Source organism: Marmota marmota, unplaced genomic scaffold (assembly GCF_001458135.2).
Source record: "Marmota marmota marmota unplaced genomic scaffold, marMar, whole genome shotgun sequence".
NCBI lineage: Eukaryota > Metazoa > Chordata > Mammalia > Rodentia > Sciuridae > Marmota > Marmota marmota.
Window position 1 is genome coordinate 12,180,022 of NW_026000222.1, and position 18,221 is coordinate 12,198,242.

General features: G+C 41.7%; 1 protein-coding gene across 2 annotated transcripts in view; it reads right to left on the bottom strand.

Moving 5' to 3' along the window:
- Hydin (HYDIN axonemal central pair apparatus protein) overlaps positions 1-18,221 on the bottom strand; it is a 380,287-nt gene that overhangs the window by 102,249 nt on the left and 259,817 nt on the right. For both annotated transcript variants that reach the window (XM_048792466.1, XM_048792467.1), the window contains 7 exons: positions 17,898-18,089; positions 17,424-17,573; positions 13,411-13,650; positions 9,365-9,512; positions 6,587-6,760; positions 4,647-4,820; positions 738-911 (listed from right to left, as the gene is read on the bottom strand). In XM_048792466.1, coding sequence (XP_048648423.1) covers positions 738-911; positions 4,647-4,820; positions 6,587-6,760; positions 9,365-9,512; positions 13,411-13,650; positions 17,424-17,573; positions 17,898-18,089 — 1,252 coding nt within the window. The remainder of the gene's footprint in view (positions 1-737; positions 912-4,646; positions 4,821-6,586; positions 6,761-9,364; positions 9,513-13,410; positions 13,651-17,423; positions 17,574-17,897; positions 18,090-18,221) is intronic.

The window sequence follows — 18,221 nt, forward strand, 5'->3', positions numbered from 1 at the left end:
CTCACTAGCAAAATTCCTCTTCCTCCTGTGTTCCCTGACTTGGCAAATGATATCACTGTCCTGCCAGTTCTTATGGCTACAAGTCTAGGTGTCACCACCTTGCCTCCCACTCCTTGGATTCTCCACCGGGCAGCTAGACATCAGGCCAGCTGCCCGGGCCCACTCATCTTCAGCTTCACTATTGCCTCCTTTATAAGACATTATAAGAGCGACTTTCCTTTGTGACTTTCTGATCGCTGGGAGACGACAGTGCAAAAACCTCCCTGATTCTTCTTTTCCTTCAGTAAAGTCCAAATTCCTAATCAGGGTCAATTATGATTAGTCTCAACCTGCCTCCCCACCCTCGATTGACCACTTCCCCTGTTTTCGTGTCTGGAATGTGCCTGTCCCTATTTTTGCCTACTAATAATTTCTTATTTCTTCAATGCCCATTTCCATGAAAATGTCCCCAAATCACCCATGTTGGAACCCAAACTTGGTCCTCCAAAGAAGCTGAAGCTTCTGTTGCAACATTATTTCCTCTGTCATGTGTGCTTCCCTCCCAGGTATTGTTCTCTTCCCTACAATGCCAAGAGCACAGCTGTGTTGGGCAGGCCAGGAGACCTGGACCTTATGTGCTTGGCAGAGAGGATTCTCCTCTGGGCTGATGTGCCAGCTGTGGGAGGAAAGCACAGTGAAGACAGGCTCTACCTGTAGGTGCCAGCCCCTGGACCTCGTCCAGGGAGAAGGGGTCTTACCAGTGTCCTCTCCTTCCTTCATGGACTGTTCGATGGCAGCCCTGATACAGAGCTCCCGGGCCCGGATGCCTGGGATGCTGTTGCCATCGGATATGGCTTCCAGCACGATCGAGTCGATGTTCAAGTAGGCTGCGCTGTAGTATTTGGCTATGTTGACAGCATTGGCTGTCTTTCCTATTAAAAAAAGAAAAAAAAAAAAAGTCAGGACACTGGATTTCATGGTTCTCATTTGTTCTGCATCCTAGACCCCTCTGTAAAGTGATCTGAGTATTCTAGTCTTTTGGGTGGCCTGGTGGGCAGCAGCAAAAAGAAGGGAGATCTGAGCCAGGCATAAGGGCCGTGGATCTAGTCCTAATCCTGTGACCGAGGCATGTGTTCATGGCAACCCATGTCCTCACCAGGGATTCCCCTTTCTACCAGATGATCTTTACAATACTTATAGTTCCTACTATCTAACAGGAGGACTCTTTCTTTCCTTCCGTCCTTCTCCCGCCCTCCCTCTCTCCTTTCCTTTTTCTTATAAAGAATAACCTGTGTTGATTATTTTTTTTTCTGATTTCTAGGTAATTTTCTTAAAAAGCTAGCAGAAAATTCAGAAATAAGAGACAAGAGCAAAGCAAAAAAATCCACAATTCAATCATCTGGAGAGATTATAGTTAACCTATGGTTGCTAAATTTGCATAGTTAACTATGTTTTTAGTATTTCTTATAAAAAAGAAATATGTTACACAGGAGCCTGAATAATAACCCCCCTACCACCAAAGATGTCCGTGTTCTAATCCCTGGAACCTGCAAATATGTTATCTAACATGGCAAAAGAGATTTTGCAAATGTGATCAGTTTATAGATCTTAATATTATCCTGGATTATTGGGGTGGGCTCAATCTAATCACAAGACTCCTTATAAGAAAACAGGAGAGTTGGATTTGGAGCAGGTGATGTGGCGACAGAAGTAGAGACTGAATGATGCTATGCTGTGAAGATGGATGAGAGGTCCCTGGTCCCATAAATGCAGGTGACATTTCTAGAAATTGCAAAAGACAAGGGAATGGATTGTCACCGAGAGCCTCCAGAAGGAAAGTGGCCCTGCCAACCCATTTTAGCCCTATGACCTCCAGGACTGTAAGAGTGTAAATTTATGGTTTTTTAAAAAGTCACTAAGTTCGTGGCTATTTATTACAGAAGATACAGCAAATGAATATAAATTATAAATCATAAGCAAAACATTTCTTCTTATATAAAATGATACATCATGAATATCCATTTCTATTCATTCAATACACCTGTACAACACCATTTTTTAAAATTGTGGTGAAATAAACACAATAAAACATCCTTTTAACCATTTTAAGTGCACAGTTCGTTAACCATGTCTCAATGCAGAGTGTGTTCACTCTGTGGTGCAACCACCACCCCCATTCATCTCCAGGACTTTTTCATGTTTCCAGAGTGAAACTGCACCTACTAACCCCCCAACTCTCCACCCCCAGTCCCCTGGCAGTTCCCACTTTGCTTCCTATTTCTATGGATTTGACCACAGCTGGTACTTCACATAAGTGGAAGCATAATATTTGTTCATTTGTGTGTGGTTTATTTCACTTAGCATAAGGTCTTCAGGGTTTATTCATGTTGGGGGATATGTCAGAATTTCATTTCTTTTTAAGGTGAATAATATCCCATATTTTATTTATTTGTGCATTTATCAATGACTTTTGGATTATTTCCACCTTTTGGCTATCGTGAACAGAGATGTAAAAGACATTGGAGATATATATATATATATATATATATATATATATATATATTGTAGTTGGACATAATATCTTTATTTTATTTATTTATTTTTATGTGGTGCTGAGGCATGTGCTAGCCGAGCGCTCTACCACTGAACCACAACCCCAGCCCCAAGACATTGTTTTTTTTTTAATATTTATTTTTTAGCTTTAGGTGGACACAATATCTTTATTTTATTTTTTATTTTTATGTGATGCTGAGGATCGAACCCAGTGCCTCACGCATGCCAGGTGAGCACGTTACTACTTGAGCCATATTCCCAGCCCCAAGACATTGTTTTTAATGGCAAGACAGTTCCCTGCATCAATGTACCATGGCTTAATTAACCAGTACCCCATAGTGAGTGATTCAACTGACCCCAATTTTTATTATGGTACACAGTGCTGCAGTGAATACTGATGCAGTTAACCTTTGTCCACGTTGATAACTGTTTTCCTAAGAAATGCCTAAAAGTAACATCGCTAAAGGGTTTACACTTATTCTTCCCCCTCTTATAAAACAATGTCCCGGATTTTTCTCTAATATTTTAAAATTATTGTAAGGATAAAGGCTCAAACAATTCAATTTGAAATGGGGTGTTGATGCTCTCCTTCTTAACCTTATATCTCCGAGGCCAGCAATTTAACAGTTTGGGGTTAATTCTTTGGCACTTAAATGATAAGCTGAAGAGTCTTTTATTGCCTTCAAAAATTAAATTTGCTAACTTCACCATACACCCCAAAGGGGCAAAATCCTCAACGCTGAACAATCTGAGACTCAAACTATTTTGCTTGAAGAGTCTTTGCAAACTGGAAAGCTCCATTAAAAAATGTGAGAATTGTTGCTGAGGTTGACATTTCTCCCTAATAGTGCTTGTCGTCTTCAGATGGAGGTGTGTCTGGACCCTCCTTTAGAGCAGGGCTAATGACCCCCTCCAGGTCTGAGCATTTGCAGGGTCAACTCTCCAGCTGTCTTGATTGCTTCATCGTCTCTCCGACACTCCTTCCAGTGCAACACAAAATGGCCATGAGTGGCTCTGGGCAGTGGGGTCTTCAAAACACTTTCCATCACATTCTTAAGTGTCTTATTTGATTTCTACCTGCTGCTCCCAAAATCTGGCCTCAGAATTTTTAAGCTCTGGGTTGTGACTCCTCAAGGGAAGGTTCTTCAAAGGAAAGGATAATGGACTGTTACTCTTCTAAAGATTCCTGGAGCTTCTCAGTGATGAGAACAAAGATGTTCCAGAAACGCAGTTTGAGTGACAATAATTGGATCTGAAAGGTCTCCTTGCTCTTCTTCAAGGAAGCTGAAGCTAAGAGAGCCCCCAGGACATCCTCCCAAGGTCCTGCTGCTCTGCCACTTACTACCTGGGGGACCTTGGGAGGATGTTCTAAAGTTTCTTTGAACATTAATTTCAGGTGAGGTAGAGGCAATCGGACTCTCTTCTCCAGGTGGTTGGGGAGTTTATACAGAGAAATGAATGGGAAGGAGCTCTGCAAACTGGAATCCACTACACAAGTTTAAGATCCTGTGCAACGTAGGTGATTTTGCTCACTTGAGTTTATGGTGAAGTTGTCATGTGTAACTTGGGGGCAAAAAAGGATCCTTGTGAAAGATTCTTCTTCTTGATGGGACTATGATTAGCAAAATATTCTTTGAAATTCTTTAGTATGTGATTGGAGTGTTTTTTCAGTGGTGATTTAAACTCCAGATATGGTGACAATGATGGATGATAACTGTCACTGTAGTAATAGTAATGGTAATTTCTTTCAGTATTTACAATGTGCCAAACACTGACATAAGCATTTTATACAAATGTTCTCCTTTGCTTCTCCCAACCATCCCATAAAAGAAATACTATTAATGCCATTTTATAGATGAGGACACTGAGCACAGAGAACTTCAGTAACTTTCCCAAAGGCACACAGCTATAAATGGCAGTGCTAGGATTGGACATACGTAGGGCCGTTTGGCTCTGGGGTACATCTAGTAATTACTCTGGTATGTTGTTTCTCAAATGAAATTGTTAGTATCTGCCCTGACCACATGGTGGATGTCACTACCCTGGAAGCCACCAGGTTTATGGAGGAGACATGGCTTCCTTGATCTTAACCTCCCTTCAGAGTTGTCACATACCAGACAAGGGTGTCCCATGGATGATAATGGCGATGCCTTTCCGGTTCTTGGCCAAGCGGCTTTCTGAAAAAATGTCAATGCCCAGGTGACGAGCGATAGCCTTGTTCACTGGGTTGTTTTCCACCTCTCCAACTTCTTCTGCGGAATGGCTGTCAATGCTGTGAATCTTCTCACCTGCAAAACAAAAATATGCATGCATATCTGCATGTGTGTATGCATGTGTAATACACCCAGAATGTATTGATGTGGGGGCTGGTGGCAGTGGAGATAAATTTTTCTTTTTAAATGCTGTTGTTAAATGGCACACGCTACAGCCGTCCCCACCTAGAGTGTATGAGAACATTCTTTCTGGCCAGTGATTTGTCCATATCGTTTGAAATTAAAAAAAAAAAATAGGCACTCTGATTTGAATTCTACATCTGGAATCTCCCCTGCTGAAAAATAAACAGCGAATTTGTACGAAAAGAGGGACTGCTTATAGTGACAAAATATTAGTGATCAGCTAAATTTCTAACATCATGGGAAATTAAATGATAGCATAGTCACAGTATAGGATTCATACAGAGTAGCTGTAGAAATAATGACCTAGATAGCAGAGGCTGGTCAACTTCAGCCCATAGGCCAAATCTGTCCTGCTCCTTGTTTTTGTAAACAAAGTTCCCTTGGAACACGGCCATGGCCCTCTGGCTTGTGCTGTCCCTGGCTGCTTCCATCCATGCTCAGGGACAGAGCTGAGTAGCTGCAGCAGAGACAGCGTGGCCTACAGAGCCCAGGATGTTACAGTAGGACCAAACCTTGATTTAGATCAAAAACATTGGTCTGGAGGGATGTCTCTAATGGAGAAAAGCAAGCGGCAGAGTGATACATATGGTATTCAGGACAGTATGTGGCCAAATACTTACAGTCACCCAAACACGTTCAGTGTTTTAGTGACAATTGGGATGATATCCTAAATTTTGTCTGCAGCTTGCTTTTTCACATAATATATTTTTAGTAGCTTTTATTAAAATACAGATTTTATTTTTTTAAATAGCCTCTAAATAAATTCCATTGTAAAGATTTGTCATAATTTAACTATTCCCCTACTGACGAGCATCTAGATGGTTCCCAGGTTTTCCACCCTGAACACTGGGGTGTGCTTCTGTCTTCACAAGGTGTCTGGCATTGCCCAGATGTGGAAGATGGGGGCACAGCCAGGATGTGTGGGGTGGAGAAAGGCTGCCAGGGGTGGCCAAGAGCCACTGAGGGGTTGATCTTGGTGGGATTATTCATGAGGCATGGAAGCCAAGAACTTTTGTCTTGGTCTGTTTTCCCACTGCATTCTTCCACTTTAATTTATTCACCTGGCAAATCTGACAAGGGCCCAGAATGACAACTTAAGTCTATCAAGATCTTGTTAGCCTTGCTCAGGATTCCTATTCTCTGAGCACCTGGCAAGGCAGTGTGTGCTTCATCCTGACAGGCAACAAACAGCCCTCATAAACCCAGTTTTGCTGAAACTAATTTTCTAAATGTAAGTTCAGTGTCTTGTGTACTTTGGGGAAAATACATGCCAGACGATGCGACTGCAAAACTGGGAGGTCAAGAGGAGGACTCCAGTTAGAGGAACACTGGAGAGAATGCTCTCCAGTCTCCCAGAATAGCTCTCCAGCCACCCTCCTGTCTGCTGAAATTCTAGCATTAAAGATTCAGATTAATATTTAGCCTAGTTAAAATGCAATTAACCGTGGCAAGAAGAATGGGCCATATGCTGAGCTCCCCAGCAGACGTCTGTGCTTGGGGCATGATGTGAGGGTGGACTGGGGCCTCTCCAGAAGGCAGGGAGCCAGTACTAGGGGGCCCAGAGGGGATATCCATGGAGAAAGGTGACAGGGCACTGAACTATCTCCTCATTCCTGCTTAGAGAGAACTGGCCCCCAACCATTAAAATGCTCTATTACTTTGAAACACTATCTTTTCCAGGCTGTCCTCATCCTCTTCGTCATCTGGGTAGATTTTGAGGTCAGGGTAGTGCCGCTCTTCCAGGTTGGATGTGACAGAGATCCCTCGGCTGAGTGATGTTCGCTTTGTGCTGGTGGAGGTTCCCTGGTCGGAAATGGTTATATCTTCGTCTTCTGCAAGGGGGAAAAAAGATGCAAACACAGGAGGAGGAGCTGGGAGGGGCACAGGGGCAATGGGGGTCCAGGGAGTTGACAATGGGGAGAATCGCTGGATAGGCCACCATCATCCTGGACTGTGAAGCTTCTCTGTGCATAGGGTTTCTATATTTTAACATTTGTTGAGATACCCAAATTATACACTTGCTCAGAAAATTTGGAAAATCCAGAAGAGTCAAAAGTTATAAAGTTTAGCCCTATAAAGATACTGGGAGAGACAAAGAAATGGTGACAGGAATCATAGCTGAGTCTTATAATACCAGCACAGGAGGGCTGCAGCCTCTTGGATTTTGAATTCTTAATTTTCAGAACTCTACTTGGGATCAAATGGTACATTTCAGTCTGTAGCCCGCTTTCTCCCCCTAACTTCTCCTGAGCATTTCCCATGTCACTATTAAGCACACCTGCCATTTTGTCAGACCAGCACCCTCCTCTGTGCCTTGTTCACAGTGTCTCTGTGGGCTAGGATTGTATAAAGGTGGGTCCTTTCACCTGGGGCAAGATATTGTTTTTGTTTAGAGCTGAGAGTTGAGCCTCAGGCTTCTTGTGAATGAGGCAGATGGCCTTCCATGGAGGGGCCCGGGAAGCAGACAAGGACGGTCTACAGCAGAGTGTACAGTGAACGGATGCGGGGAGAAGCGCAGAGAGTGCCCCTTGCTGGTGTCACGACACACTCCTCAGCCTTAGCTCCAGACCACTTTCCACTTTCCACTGGGCCAAATGGAAAACTGCACCTATAACTGTGGTCTTTAGAGATCATGAAAACAAGGTCCTTCTCTGCCCTCATGACGTCCTTTGTACATGGCAGCCCCTTGTAGCCTTCTGCCTCAGGCCGTGGGACAGTCCCTCTAAATTTAACTCTCTCCTCTGTCCCCTTCCTGACTGTGAGCTGTCAAAGTCAGGGGCTGTTCACCTCTGATTTTTCTCCCCCAGCATTTCAACTCAGTGTTTGCAACACGGAGGGTGCCTGTTATGGGTGCCTTCAGAGTCATATGCTGAAGTCCTAACTCCTCAGCCCCAACACCTCAGAATGTGGCTGTATTTGAAGATAAGGCCTTCAGACAGGCAATTAAGGCAGAACAAGGTCATACGGGTGGGCCCTGGTCCACTGGTGTCAGCAAAAGAAGAGGACATTAGGATTCAAAAACCCACAGTGGGAAGACAGTGGGAGGACAGGAGGAAACTATTGAAACCAAAACTATTGATACCTTGACCCTGGACTTCTAGCCTCCAGGATCATGAGAAAGTCAATTCCTGTTGGCTAAGTCACCCGGCTGGCATTTCTTAGGGTAGCTCTAGCAAACTACCACAGTGCTCAACAAACATGACTGGCTGGGCCAGCCCTCTTCTCGGCCACATGAGCATTTACTAGCCTTGCTTTCCTGAGGGACCACGAGGCAGGCCAGAGGACAGCTCATTCCCTCAAACAGCACAAATTTGTTGGGTGCTGTAGGGTAACATTTGCCCTTCCATGTCATGGGTTTATAAGTGAGGGACACATCTCTGCCCATATGGGTGCTTATTTTTGGCACCCGGGATTGAACCCAGAGGCACTTAACCACTGGGCCACATCCCCAGCCCTCTTTTATATTTATTTAGAGCCAGGGTCTCACTGAGTTGCTTAGGGCCTCACTTTTGCTGAGGCTGGCTTTAAACTCAAGATCCTCCTGCCTCAGCCTTCCGCCACCACGCCTGGCTCATATAAGGGTTTCTTATCTAGAGGAGGTGATATGAGGGTAAGAAGAAAATAATTACCCAAGTGATGGCTGCTCGAGTACATGAGAGGACCCAAGCAGATGATGGGATGACTCAGGGGTGCTGGGCCAGAAAAGACAAGATTATTAAGAGAGCAGACCAGCTCTAGGGTTGGCTTTTGAGCACAGGGATGGGCTTGCTGTATGAAATTTCTTGTATGAATTTCTCTGCTACTTCTTTTAGGGCACGAATGTCTACATTACTCAACACATTACTTTGCATTACCAAGAAATACCCCTAGGGGGCAGTGGAGTTGCTATCAGTTATGGACTCTGTGAGTCAAAAAGATGGGACTGGTTCTGCCACTTAACACTGTCGACTTAGACTTTCTGTTCTTTAGTTTCTCATCTGTAGATGTAAAGCCCTGAATGGAATGTCTAGCAAATATTCTTCTATCTCTATTAGCTCGTGAGTGTGTGTGTGTGTGTGTGTGTATGTGTGTGTGTGTGTGTGTGTGTGTGAACTTAGTTGTTGACAGACTTTATTTATTTATTTATATACGGTGCTGAGAAATGAACCAGTGCCTCACACATGCTAGGCAAGTGTGCTACTACTGAGCCACAGCCTCAGCCCTTCTATTAAAGCTCTTTTTAAATCTCAATACCACACTGAACTCTAGTGAGAGCAGAATTTGCCCCAGTCTTTGTATCCATGACCTGGGGATAACAGGACCCATTTTGGAAGGGTCCTGTTACAGAAGGCACCTGGCATCAGGCAGGTACTCTGTAATTGGTTAGTAATTACGGGGTAATTCAGAAGGGCCAGGGCAGTGGCTGGGGCCAAGGGTTCGCCATGGTAAGTGCTCACCATTCTCCTGTGCCTTCAACTGCTCTTCCTTTGACTTCTTCACCTCCTTAAAGTATTCATACAGTTCTGGGGGCAGCTTCTCCCCGGGACTGCGGGGTGGCAGCAGGAGGGTGTTGTAGGAGTCATAACCCTTCAGTTGTCGCAAGATCTGCTCAAGGGGAGAACGGGAACTGCTGTTGGTCATACTGAAGTTTTCTTTTTGTTCTTTGATCTTGTGAAAACTCTGCTCCAACCTAAGGCTTGAAATTTGTAGAAATACTTCCTGGATTTCATGGTGGAGGGGGCCTTTGGAGATATCTAAAAAGTAGGGCTGTACCCTGAACTTATGGGGATTCAAGATCCTTATTTTGCTCCATGTCTGCCTGGACATTTCTCACGTGGCAAAGAATTTTCTTTTTGCTTTGAAAACAATGTATACAGTTTTACTTTTTTTTTTCCAATGACAAATGTACAGAAATCTAGTATCCACTTTGAGGGACACATTCATTAAAAAAATATCATGCACTGCTTAAGAATTAAGAATAAGACATGAGAAATATGTTAGGGGATTTTGTTTTTACCAATACCATACAGTGGACTCACAAACTAAGATATCATTAGGCAATACAACCTTAGAAGACTGCTGTCCAAAATGACCTTATGTGGCGCATGGCGCATATTACACTAGAGTTCTCATAAATAGAGGATCCAGGAGAAATAAGGTAAAATGGTATTAATGGTCTGTGTGTGTGTGTGTGTGTGTGTGTGTGTGAGAATATATATTAGGGCTGCCAGATAAAACGCATGATGCCCAGTTAAAGTTATGTTTCAGATAAACCACAAATACTTTCCTTTAGTGTAAATATATTCTATGTGATATTTGAATATTCTTATACTTTGAAAAAACATTTGTTATTTATTTAAAATTAAAATTTAGTTGGAGAGCCTGTTTTTTTCCTTATAAATCTTTGAGAAGGAAAAGACATATGTATATGTATAAAACACAGTAAAATGAAGTTAAAAAACATGTACTTCCTCTCCTACCTGATTTATTGGTGTGAGAGTTTGTTTTGTTATGTAACCCTTCTCTAAGATCATCATTTTTACTTGTTTGAAAGCCCCTGATAATAAGTTCATTCTAAAATTTTTATAGAAGAACAAAGGACTGAGAAAAGTTTGAACACTGGTGAAGAAGAATAAAGGGAAGGCTTGCCCTGCCTGGCACCAGAACTTATTATGAAGCTACAGTAAAAGACAGAGTGGTACTATGTTGGGGCTGAAAAGTGAGCAATGAGAATGAAGAAAGAGCTCAGTGTAGATCCATCCATATTGGAAATTTATATCGGACAGAGGTGGCATTTTCTAGTGGGAAAGGGAAGGAACATACCAGACTGGTGGACATTGGGGTATGAAGGTGGCCAACTTGCATTAGGTGGGTACTGTGGAAGGGCTAACCCAGCTCCAGAGCTCCTTGTGCAGTTAGATCTAAGTTCTCTGCTGCAGTCTCCTCATCGCTCATCATCTCTGTCTGTCCATTCTGGTTTCTATTCTCCCTGAATAGGTATTGCTCCTGAGAGTGCATCTAATACATCTTCCAAAGGTAAATCTCAGAGTCTTAGATTGTGCTTTCCACGGAAACTGACGCACCACAGAAGGTGCTGTGCCCACCTAAGTCGCTGAGGATCTCATATCTAATGAAAAGATTCCCTTCTAGAGGGGCAGATTCTGTTTCTGAGAACACTCCTGGGGGCAGAATGCGCATTAGGCAGGGTGTAAACATTGGCAACAAGGCAGACAGAAGATTCAAAGGCTGAGTGGGGGAGGGTCTAGAGGAAACTAAGCCATCTCCAAATACTGACCCACTGAAATCATGAGATAACAAATGCTTATTGTTTTAAGTTTCTGAGTTTTAGGCTAATGTAACATACAGCAAAGATAACTAGTACAGTATCAGACTTCATGTGCAGTCACATCTTACCAGCAAATGATGTAGTAGCACGTTTAAGATACTCATGTGAAGAAAATGTGAGCTAAGGGTGCTGTCTACAATCAAACTGTGACCTCTAACAAAAGACCAGACATTAGTACTGCGGAAGTCCTGGAAGGAGAGTAGAAGGAGGGTAGGGCTGAAAAAGTACTCAAATAAGTAATTGTGAGCCATTCATGGGCTGTGTGTGTGAGTTACATGCATTGTAGCTATATGAGGGACAGGTCTGGCATTGCACGCTGATTGGGCTGCGTGACGTATGTGCACCTCTCCTCTCACTCTGCCTGTGATCCCACACAGCACCTGAGATGGGTGTGACTTGCCAAGATGTCAGTCAACCTGCTGACCATAAGACATCACTTAGCAAGACTCTACCTTTGAAATCTTATCCCCTGCCTTATTTGGTGAAGAACATTCCATCAAAGTTTCTTTGTGTGTGTCCCCCCTATAAAAATAAAGAGATTCTGGGTGCATGCTCTCTTTTCCAGCTGACCCTTAAGGTTGCAGAGCCGTCCTACCCTCGACATGAAAACTACTTTTGTGTTGTGTGATTTTTTTCACTGTTTTCTTAGTTTAATATTGCAGCCAGCTCCTTTGAACCCAGATCATCTTGTCAGTGCGGGCAGCTGGTGAGGAGTAATGGCTAAAATTTCCAAATTCGGAAAATAAGAATCTACAGATTCAAGAAAATATACAACTCCCAAACTGAATAAACCAAAAGAAATATATGCCAAGACACATTACAGTCCGATTTCTATAAATTAAGGCACAGAAAATTTCTTGAAGGCAATGAGAGAGTAAACTTCACACACACACACACACACACACACACACACATACACACACAAATGCATATGCATACACACATTTATCCATGGAGAGAGAAAACAATTCAAATGATGTTGGATTTTTTCATTGGATCAGGCCAGGAGGAACTGGCATATTTTTCAAGGACTGGCAGAACCATTGTTGCAGAAATCTATATCCTGTGGGAAAAAAAATCCTTCAAGAACAAGGGGAAAATCAAGATATTTTTAGATGAAGGAAAACTAAGAATTTTTCCTTTCTTGAATCTGTAGATTCAAGAAGGAAAACTAAGAATTGTTTATTTTACCAGCATACTACATTAAAATAATAGCTAAAGGTGGGTCTCTAAATGGAAAGGATATGAAGAAAGAAGAAATCTTGAAATACCAGGAGAAAAAAGAAAGAACAATGGAAAGAGTACAAAGATAAATACATTTTCTTCTCCTTTGAATTTTTCCAATTTATGTTTGAGAGTTGAAACAAAAATGATAATGCTGTCTGATATAAGGAAATATTTAAGACAGTTATATTAAAATGTAAGAAGGGTAAAGGGAGAGATAAAGGGAGAAAAAGTTTCTAGTATAATTTAGACTGATAAAATGTCAATACCAGTTGGTTATAAGCCACATATATTATACATATAGTAATATGTACAACAACATATATATATGTATACACACATATGTATGAATATAGAACAACAACTAAAGAAGTTACATAAAGAGATACATTCAAAAACACTCCAGGTAAATAAAAATGAAATTTTACTGATAGGAAGGCAGGAAAAAGTAAACACAGAACAAAAAAAAAAACCCAAATCAAAAGGGCAGTCTTAAGCTCTAAGATATCAATAATCACATTAAATATAAACCGACTAAATAAACCAACTTAAGACAGAGATGGCAGAATATATTTTTAAAACATCTTTAATACAGGTTGCCTACAAGTAACTCACTTCAAATATACTGACACAGGAAAGTTTTTGTATATAATTTTTTTTACTGTTTGAATCTGAACAATTAATATGCATTAGTTTTTCAATTATTTTTTAAAAATGTATATTGGAATCACAAAGAAACAATGGATTCTGATCAGGCAAGGGAAACAGGTCAGGAAAGGCCACAGCAAAGTGATGACTAAATTGACAAGAAAGGCTTCAAGGGAATGAGAGGGGAAAGATCAGGAGGAAGTTATTCCACACCGAGAGAATACAAGTACACCGCAGAGCCCAGCATGTGCCGGGAAATTGAGTTTGGTTGTGGCCTGTACTTACCTTTTCTTCAAAGAGATATTGCTGATCAAATTCTAAGGAGTAAAACTCAATTGGAAAGCTGCAGGGATTCTTGACTATCACCTCAGCCTCATCTCCAGAGGTATAAGGCAGCAGAGGTCCCAGTTCCAGAATGGAAGGACTAAATTCCAGGCGTGGCTCCAGACCCTGCCCAGATGTCAGCAAGGAGAGCTTTTGAGGGCTCTGACCAATATGGAACAATTGGGTTTGGCTGTAGAATTTCTGCAAAACAAAAACAAAACAAACATCTGATTTTTTAAAAATCTGTTATATGTTATGTAAAACTGGAAAACTGCTAAGGGGACAAAACTTATCCTATTTAGAAATTTTCTTATAAAGTGGCATTTATATCACTGGGTATTTATATGTTGGGTATCTAGCCTGCCAGGCACAGCACTGAGAACTTCACCACTTGTAGCAGGCCCTCTGAGTGTTATCCTCATTTCCCTCAGAACTTCCTAGGTGCTCAGACTTGCACTTGCCACCATTTTTGCCTCTGGGCCTGAAGGCTCTCATTCTGTGGACCCTGCTTGGCATGGAAGTAACACCTGCTGGGAGCATGCCACTAGCAGTGATTCTCAGAAGTCCTGTATAAGCATCCCAGGACCCTTGCTCCTAGGGAGGGATGATTCTCAAGTGTGTACTTCGTAGTTCACCCCAGAATTTGGTGGAATGGCAGAGCTATGGCACTCAGTCCATCTGGTAGAATTACAGTCAGATGCCAGGTGACAGTGATACATACCTACTCACATTTTCTCAAAATGGGACAGAAATCTACTTTCCATTCAGTAGTTCCTAATCTTATTACATTATTAACAATTCAGATTCATAGGCCCATCCCTAAAGATCCTGGCTCCATGGGGGGAGAGCTGGGCTGAAGATTCTGCATTTTAAAACAGATAACAGGACATTCTGATGTATCTGGGCTCCTAATGGGTTGGGTGTGGGGCTGTGAGTGGGTTCACAATGTGAAGAACACTTAACTATGTTAGCTTACCGGGCAGACATGAGATGGAAGGAATATGTATGGACTTATCTATAAATTGGGGGAAAAATCCAGTTGTTGGCTAAGGGGGTTTTCTATGTAGTTATGGACTTAGCACCTTATGACCCAAACTTCCATATTTTAATTGCAGTTTTGGACAATCTTTCATTCACTTCCTAACATGGAGTATTCTGACTACATGGTATAATGCCACAGAGTTGCTAGTGTGGACACCAAATGATTTCTCTGTGCTTTTGGTGGTGATGAAGATGCAGATGTGGGTTATGCTGGTTTCAAGGCAAACTGATTCCTTGACTACACCCAGCCAGGTCTCCCAATTGATAGAAATATTTTATTAACTTTGACCAATTCCAATTCAATATTTATGAAAATGCCTAAATAAATCTATTTTTTAAAACATTTACTGATATTTCCCTCATTTGGTAATGAGAAAAAAACCTCCCAAATCTCGAGTAAATCCATTTACAGTTTTAAGACTCCCTAGGAATAATAAGCATATTATTCATTATTTTCTAAAAGGGTTAGGAAGATTTTGATAATGGTAGGAATATGGGCCTCATTTTAGAGTGAAATATGAAGTCACATCCTTTTCTTCTTTCTACTATACATTATTAAGCATTTCCTTAAAGCCACTACCAGGAAAATGGGAGTTCACTTAGTGTTCACACTGATTTGTCTTTGAAAAGAATAGAATAGAGGAAAACATCTCTCAAATAAATGCCTTAGGCTTTAAATAAGTCTTTCTGGTGTAACTTCTTGAGAATATTTCTGGTTTTAGGGTTTTATTATTTTTCTTTATTCTTGGTTAGGAGTAGTTTCATGCTGATGGTCTTCATAAAACAAATGTCTGTGAGGCTCAGGGAGACTGTTCACCAGGAAGTTCTTCCTATCATGACTACTGATGGTAAGACTTTATAGTTGTGGAGACTTTTACTGTTGCTTTAGTCAGCTTTTTTTTTTTGTTGCTGTAACTATAAGACCCGACTGGAACAATTGTAGAGGAGGAAAAATTTATTTAGGAGCTCACGGTTTCAGAGGTCTCAATCCACAGACAGCAGATTCCATTCCTTGGGGCTCAAGGTGAGGCTGAACATCATGGAGAAAGAGTGTGGCAGAGGGAAGCAGCTCACATGATGATCAGGAAGCAGAGAGAGAGAGACAGACTGGCTCCACTCTCCAGATACAAAATATATACCCTAGAGCCATGCCCCCAATGAACCACTTCCTCTAGCCACACCCCACCCACAGCCAGCCACCACCCAGTTAATCCCATCAGGGATTAATCCTCTGATTAGGTTAAGTCTATAACCCAACCATTTATCCTCCAAACCTTCTTGCACTGTCTCATATGTGAGCTTTGGGGGGAAACCTCATCTAAACTCTAACAACTGGATATAGAGCAGTATGATGCCTATTTTATTCAATCTGTTAATCTTTGAATTGACCCTAAGAGGTAGCTGTTGCAGGTCAGTAATAACTTATTGGGAACCCCAGGGGCCAGATGCTTTCAAGTTCAGCTTTTAAAAAGTTAAATGCAGTGCATAGTGCACTGTGTCACCCAGTGCCAGGAAGGTCTTCTGAAATCAAACAGTAATATTTCTGCAGTTGCAATGTTTGACTCTGAAAACTAAATGGGAAAAATAAAATAAAATCAAAATAGTCTTCTGTCAGATGAGTTTTTTTTTTTTTTTTTGCCAAAGTAAGTTTTGATATACAACTAATGAAACCACACCCCCACCTTGCTTTTTGGAGCTTACTGAATTTCAAAATTGTAATGAGTTTTTTTAAACCACTGAGCTACATTCCCAGCTCTTTTTATTTTTTGCTTTAAGATAATTAATTATCTTTAATAATTAATAATGTTACAATTAAGTGGTTCTCACTTAATTGTTAAGAACCTCATTAAGTTGCTGAGGCTGACCTCAAACTTACAATTTTCCTGCCTTAGCCTCCCGAGTCACTGGGATTATAGGTATGTGCCACAGTGTCCAGCAGCAATAAAGAATTTTTGGATATATATGATAATACTATTTTTTATTTTGTCTATACACAAACTGAGGCTTAGTAAGACTCAGTGATTGGCTCAAAGATTCACAGCCTATAAGGGCAGAAATCCACTAGCCAGGCCTGCTGATAAAAGTTGATGTGTTGGTTAGATCTGCCAATTCCAGAAGCAGTGTGGAGATTCCTTAGGAAACTTGGAATGGAACCACCATCTGACCCAGCTATCCCACTCCTTGGCTTAAACCCAAAGGACTTAAAAACAGCATACTACAGGGACACAGCCATATCAATATTTATAGCAGCACCATTCACAATAGCTAAGTTGTGGAACCAACCCAGATGCCCTTCAGTAGATAATAGGGAAACTTTGGTATATATACACCATGGAATACTACTCAGGATTAAAAGAGAATAAAATCATGGCATTTTCAGGTAAATGGATGGAGTTGGAGAATACGATGCTAAGTGAAGTTAGCCAATCCCAAAAAACCAAAGGCTGAACATTTTCTTTGATATGAGGATGCCAACTCATAATGGTGATGCAGGGGGAGCATGGGAGGAATTGAGGCACTTTAGATGGGGCAAAGGGGAAAGAGAGAAAGAGAGGGGGGAAAGCGGGTAGGAATGATGGTGGAATGAGTTAGACATCATTACCCTAAGTACATGTATGAAGACACGAATGGTGTGAAAATACTTTGTGTACAGTGACTTGGAAAATTGTGTTCTATATGTGTAATAAGAAATTAATTGCATTCTGCCATCGTGCATAACAAATTATAATAAATAAATAATAGTAATAAAAAAAGATCTGCCAATTCCAGAACACCAGGCCATTCAGCTCCTATGTGAACCAGAAATACCTGAAATGCCCTATTCAGAAAGTGAGGTCAAAGTTTCCCTTAAGACTCAAGCAAGCACAGACTCTGAGCAAAGCTCAAAGAGATCCAGAAAAATCTCAGTGAAGGCACATTTCTTTCAAACTCACCTCTTCTTTTGGTATGAATTTCACCTGCACATTGGACCTCTCACCAGGTTCCAAGACTCCAGAGGTGGGTTGTATTTCAAAGGTCCGGGACTTTGGCTTTAATTCAGCACGAAGTTTCCTTCTTAAATACTTTGGAATGTGTTTATCCAGCTGGTTTATAAATATTAGACAATTAGATAATCTTCCATGGAAAATGGACTCATTCTATTATCCACTCACTCACCCTACAGTTCCCGAGTACCTCCCAAAGGTGTCAGAGAATGTGTAGATTCTAGAAGGGCAAAGATGAACAGAACATTTGACCTGATATCACGGTCTGATAGAGCCTTCAATGCAGGGCTTAGGGCCCAGACACTGGCTACCACAAAATGTCTTTGAGCAGGAGATTGAAATGATCAATAGAAGGGCTGAGAATTACAAATCTGGCTACAATGGAGATGGAGAAAAGGAGACCAATGGTCACAACTCATTTACCTTGCTTACAGGACACTGGCTCTGGACAAACCATTCACAAGGGACTTGGAGATGATTGGAAAGCTGAATAGTTTCTATTATGCACTGTCCACACTGAACTGTGGCAAACTCCACTTTTCCACAAGACAGTGTCATAGCTGGGATGGTCACGTTGGCTTTGAGACAGATGTGAACGGTTGGCCCTCCAACCACCTGGAGTAGACAAAAGGTTGCTGTTTACCATGTGGCATGGGGTTGGGGAGAGAATCCCAGCTTTGCTATCATAACTGGATCATCCCAGGGATGAGAAGAGCAGGAAGTGCGGAGGGTCAGGTGGGCCCATCT